This window comes from Onychostoma macrolepis, chromosome 07 (genome assembly GCF_012432095.1).
Source record: "Onychostoma macrolepis isolate SWU-2019 chromosome 07, ASM1243209v1, whole genome shotgun sequence".
Lineage (NCBI taxonomy): Eukaryota > Metazoa > Chordata > Actinopteri > Cypriniformes > Cyprinidae > Onychostoma > Onychostoma macrolepis.
Window position 1 is genome coordinate 22,263,104 of NC_081161.1, and position 6,000 is coordinate 22,269,103.

General features: G+C 38.6%; 1 protein-coding gene across 1 annotated transcript in view; it reads left to right on the forward strand.

The window, feature by feature from the left end:
* Positions 1-4,546, forward strand: part of cdh11 (cadherin 11, type 2, OB-cadherin (osteoblast)) — a 54,421-nt gene extending 49,875 nt beyond the window's left edge. The window contains exons 11-12 of the mRNA XM_058780727.1: positions 977-1,228; positions 2,773-4,546. Coding sequence (XP_058636710.1) covers positions 977-1,228; positions 2,773-3,269 — 749 coding nt within the window. The 3' untranslated portion in view covers positions 3,270-4,546. The remainder of the gene's footprint in view (positions 1-976; positions 1,229-2,772) is intronic.
* The last annotated feature ends 1,454 nt before the right edge of the window (positions 4,547-6,000 follow it).

The window sequence follows — 6,000 nt, forward strand, 5'->3', positions numbered from 1 at the left end:
GTCCAACGTCAACCTGACATTATATTGATGTCCTGTGCCTACTCGGTTGTTATAAAGTCAGAATTGTGAGATAAACAGTCACAATTACCTTTTTTTTTTAATATTCAGTGGCAGAAAAAGTCTTCCATAGAATATTTTCCAGATAATGATTTATGAAGAATTTGATTTGGTTTCACTTTGACAGTGTAAAGAAAAAAAAAGTGTTTATAATATCAGACTCAATATTTTTGTCACACATCATGCGTACATGATCAACACATTCATGCTCCCTTCCTGGCACAATGAAGGCTTCCATGAGAGTTCTCAGTGTACAGCATTTGCCAATAAAGGTGGCCCAAAAGCACAACATCGTAAACAAGGACCCAGAGGAGCTCTCTCGAGTTCAAATGTTGCAAATTGATACTTCACATAGCCCATGGTAATCTCACTGACAGAATATGATATAGAATTATAATGGATAACATTAGATTGATCGAGCCTGTCCACGGCGTCATGCTATATGAGCGTTGTAGCCATATCATTAGTGGCCTTCCCTGACAGAGCCACTGAAGGTTGAAGAAAGTGGTGCCAGAGGGAGTGAAAATGACTAAACCCCAGGCCCCTAAATGAACTCACTCCATCTATGCCTTGAGCGTGACCTTGCACTGAGTCAGGGAAATGCGCTGGCACTGATCCATCCCTCCCAGTTGCAAATAAAACCAATACCGCTCCCTCCGCTCTAACTTTGATTACACTTCCAAAAGCTGATAAATGTTCTCAATATTAAACATGAATTTAATATTGGAGGATTCACACCTCATTGACTCTCACCGGTGGCTGTGGGTAGTTCTCATGCACCTAAACTCCAGGGAACGGAGAACTTTCCTGTAATTCTATTCAGCGCATTTACAACTCTGTTGTTGTTTTACTAAAATCCTGTAACCTCCTCATCAGCTGAAGTAAACATTCCATCAATGTTCCTCTGTTGCTTTCACAGATAGCACTGCTAGCATATTTGTGATCCGGAAGGGCTTCAGCAGAATGTCCCAGGATGTGTATCACCTTCCCATCGAGATCAATGACAACGGCGTACCCCCGATGAGCAGCACCAATACTCTTATAATCCGTGTGTGCAGCTGCGACAGCAAAGACACCATCCTCTCTTGCAATGTGGAACCTTTCATCCTGTCAGCAGGGCTCAGCACTGGAGCTCTGATTGCCATCTTGGCCTGTATTGTTATTCTACTGGGTAAGCCTAATTATATTTGTATATGAATACACAAGCGAAGCAACCACGTGGAAATAATAGAGGTCTAGCTTGGTTGGTTTAAACATCTTATAGAGACCTGATGCATGTCAATATTTGCATTTTACCCCAAAACACAATGGAATTATTTTACACTCATACAACTACAGAAGTGTAAAGTATTTATACAACAGATAGTTTACAGAGAACATCATTTATTTACTTTGCTTGCCTCTATAAACTGATTAAGGAATTGTTTTCCTAAAGCATTCTGAGCCTAAGTACGTTGTAAAGATGATTGTTTACTTAAGTAATATTTGAAATTGTCAGAGAGACGAATGTTTCAGAGTAATTGTAAGGCAAACTTAAGTTGTCACTTGTTGAAGTACAAATACAAATACACCTGTTGAAAAAAAAAATACAAATACAAAAAAAAAAAATATATATATATATAGCCATAAAGGAATAGAGAAAGAAATGAAGAGCTCTTTTCCAAAACGTGATAAACCCCAAATAAAAAAAAAAGAGTTTGTCATGCCATTTTGCTGTGTACTGGACCTATTCACTGCTCCATCAGTGTTTCATGCCAAATCGCTATATTTCTTTGTTTAAAATGTACTGCAAGATGCAGTTCCATTCTAAACCGCTATAAGCGCCGAACCTGTTTTTAGCCTAAATGCGATATGTCCTCTCGACCAATTAGAATTTGTTCGATGCAATCCAACATGGCGACACTTTGAAGTGTTTGTTTGTGCTCAGTCTTCAAAATGAGTGCTTTAAACTCTAATAACACTTTTGATGGTCTGGATGAGCCAGTGAGACCTACACCTGGGGGTAGAAAACGCCGACTGGACAAAGAAAAAAAAAAAAGAAGGTTCGTCACTCAGGTGGCGCATTAATTGCGACCGGTTTCTGTCAGGCCGAGAAGCTGTCACCGGACGACCTTTTTTTAAAAAGACATAAACCAACATTTTTATGAAAAAAAGGATGGATTAAAAAAAAATAAATAAATAAACTTTGAATTTATAATCGACAATATTGTTGTTTCATTTAACAATCATTGTTTAACATGTTCAGACTGAGCCAACAGACCATTTTGACAGGATAAATTGAATATTAACAAAATGTATGGGTCTAGGTAAAAAATTTAATTTTCATGAAAACTATTAAAATGGATTTATAGCGTTTTGGAAAAGAGCTCTTCAAATAAAGGGGAAAAAACACTTAAAGTTAGTAATCTTAGGAGGGATTTTGTATTTATTCTAATGTGTAAAGAATGTCAAGTTATATTCAAGAGCTGTAATATTACAGTTCATCATTTCTTAAAACATACTAGCTAACTCAAGTTATGTGCGCTTATCAAAGAGCAGTATTAAAACATTGCATTTAATGGGAACACTTCATCTTCAGAGTCAAATCTTTCCAGCAACTACATTTGAGAAAAAAGTTTCTGATGTGATTACTTATATACAGAAGCATCGTAGCGATTCCAGCGTAAGTGAGAGATGCTATTAGCATTGGCTTGACATTTGTTTGCATGTCTGCAGCGATCGTGGTGCTGTTCGTGGCCCTGCGGCGCCAGAAAAAGGAGCCTTTGATCGTATTTGAGGAGGAAGACATTCGGGAGAACATCATCACCTATGATGATGAGGGAGGTGGCGAGGAGGACACCGAGGCGTTTGACATTGCTACCTTACAGAACCCAGACGGTGCCAACGGCTTCCTGCCCCGTAAGGACATCAAGCCCGAGCTGCAGTATCCCATGCGCCCCGGCCTGAGGCCCATTGGCAACAGCGTAGACGTGGATGATTTCATCAAAACGCGGATTTCTGACGCAGACAATGACCCCACAGCGCCCCCGTATGACTCCATTCAGATCTACGGTTATGAAGGTAGAGGCTCTATCGCCGGCTCTCTCAGTTCCTTGGAGTCGGTGACCACAGATTCAGACCTGGACTACGACTACCTCCAAAGCTGGGGGCCGCGCTTCAAGAAACTTGCCGATCTTTACGGCACCAAAGACTCCGCTGATGACAACTCTTAACGTTCGCTCAAATAGGTCCCTTTTCATCTCCTCCCACCCGGCCCTCCTCCACTAATTGTGTGTTTTGTGAAGTTTACTATAAGTATTCCATGAGTTTTTCACTTTATAGTAAACTCTAGGTTGTTTGTAAGTATACGCACAGTATACTAGATGTTGGGAGTGTCATAGGTACGATCACAATGTGCTATGGGGGAGCCAGAAGGGTAGAAATAAAAATTTTACAAAAACAAAATAAAACAACAAAAAAAAAAGATAAAGACACACAGACACATCTGTGGTGGACGTGTCTCTGTTGTGTGTATGAAATGAAGAAATATGTGACAATGTTGTTTAAGAACTGAAGAACGTTACGTTTCACTTTTGATGTTTGTAGGTTCCTACAGGTTTGAGGTTATGGATGTGGATCACAGAGAGACATGGATTTGCTGATACTGTGAATGAGCTCACGAAGAAATAAAAACAAAAACAGTTGCCTTATTAAGTAATCTGGAGTGAACGTCAGCAAATTAAGACTTCTGTAACTTCTGTAGCGCCTCCATATTGTCTTTGGAGATATTGTCCAAACAGGTCCTCTTGTTTTGTTTAGTTTTTTTTTTAGTTTTTTATATATATATATATTATGAATATATTTGGAAGCAGATGGATCCAGCAAAAATAGACTCAGTGTGTTTCTGTCATCTAGAATAAAAGAAAAAAAAAGTAAAGAAAAAAAAAAAACCCTTCAGCCCAGTTCCATCTACGAACAATCACAAAGAAAGACCTGTGAGCTCAAAAATCGCCTTAAATAATGGACACTCTTGCAACGCAGTGCATTTTTTGTAACTTGAAAGCTATATCCTAAAGCAAGCTAAAGTCCTTATAACGTATGTACAGTACAATATGTCTCTTGAGGATCAATCTTACACCGATCAGTTTATGTAAATTTTTCTCTCTCTTTTTTTTGTTTCATTATGATGATATCATTATGACTATACTTTTTTCAGTTTTCTTCATTTCTCATTCTCTTTAATGGCTTATGTTATTCTCCTTGGTGAGAAAATAGCAGTCTGTCTTGTCGCAGTGAGAAATGGCTAATTTCTATGTCGATTTTATGGTAACTATTTGTACAATTTTAAAAGTTCTTATTTTAGTATACATACAAATATCAGTATTTCAACATGTAAGGAAAATATTACAGCATCACACTTATATTTTATGAACATTGTACTGTTGCTTTATTATGTGCTTCAATCTAAGAAGCAAAAACTTTTAAATAAATGCTCTTTTTATAAAAATGATCGATGGCGATAAGAAATTTGTGTGAACACAATGTATCGGCGCTTTGCGACGGATAACCGCTGTAACACGGCTCATGATGGAAAAACAAAGGTTGAATACGAATGCAGTGCAGCACATGAATTGCATTCGCACTCGCAGAGACATGCAGAGCTTTTCACCGGCGGCTTCTGTGCTTTCCAGTGGTAGGTCTCTCCATTGTCTCCCAGCAGAGAGGCTTGCATTCTTTCCTCTCCCAGGGTAGCCGCACACTGAAAGGTCAATGTGCACTTTGTTAAAAAAAAAAGAAAAAGAATGAAAAGAAAAATAGTCTTACATAAAACTGAACTTCAGCCCACCTGAATGAGACTGGACACCAATTTCCCTGAAGGGCCTTGGAAATAAACAGAAGAGCACTGCTGCAGGCTCTTCTCGCCATGCAGGAAGACTACATTTGCCGAAATGAAGTGAAGCACAGGAAATAGCCTCTGATGACAAACCGTTCCCTGTGGAACCGTAGCCCTTAGCTATCCTCCGTGGAATCCTGCTGGGTGTCCTCTTTAACAAGCAGCTAAAACACATGCCCTTTAAAAATACTGGTTTTGGTTTATTCCGCCGGTGTTATTGTCAGAAAGGATATGGCTATCTGTGCTTCCGAGTAGGAAAAATTGTCACTCTGCATGAGTTTTTCTTGTCATGTCTCTAGACGTGTTCTGTCAAAGAACTAGATTACGTGCGAACGGAGGCACACTAGCAGCGGGTGGCATCCGCTTGTTAGCTGATTAGTGATTTCCAACCAGTGGTCTACAGATACATGCCAATTGCAATCGCCAGATTTCCACCAACGCGTCTGATTGTTTTGGAATGCGGTTTACTGTTTCTGAAAAATGCCCTGTGTGGATTGTATAAAGTTTAGTTTGAAACTTAACCATCTTATAGAGTGCAACATTATTTGAACTTAAGTTTTAAATGATCGTGTTTAACAGTGAAATCCCTTGTGAAAAACTGCATTAACTATGATGCTGTAAAGAATCCCACCAATCAGAGATTTGCAGCAAGCAAACCACACCGAAAGTCTGCTGAGCCCTGCCCACTCCCATGAAGCAACACAAATGTTGTAATCGAATGCCCCTTGCCTTTCAAAACACTAAAATATTTAAATAGTCAGTCACACTTTAATTTAAGGTCCAACTCTCACTATTAACAACTTATTATTAATAGTTATTAAGGTAAAGTTGTTAGGTTTAGGTATTGGGTAGGATTGGGATGTAGAATATGGTCATGCAGAATATGTGCTTTATAATGTCTAATAAACAGCCAATAGGTTATTTATAAGCATGCTAATAGCCAACTAGTTAATAGTGAGAATTGGTCCCTATACTAAAGTGTTACCAAATAGTCTATATAAACCTAAAATATATTGTTTCTATTCACCTTATTATTGCCGTAAAAAATGGGCATGGCAATTTGTAATATT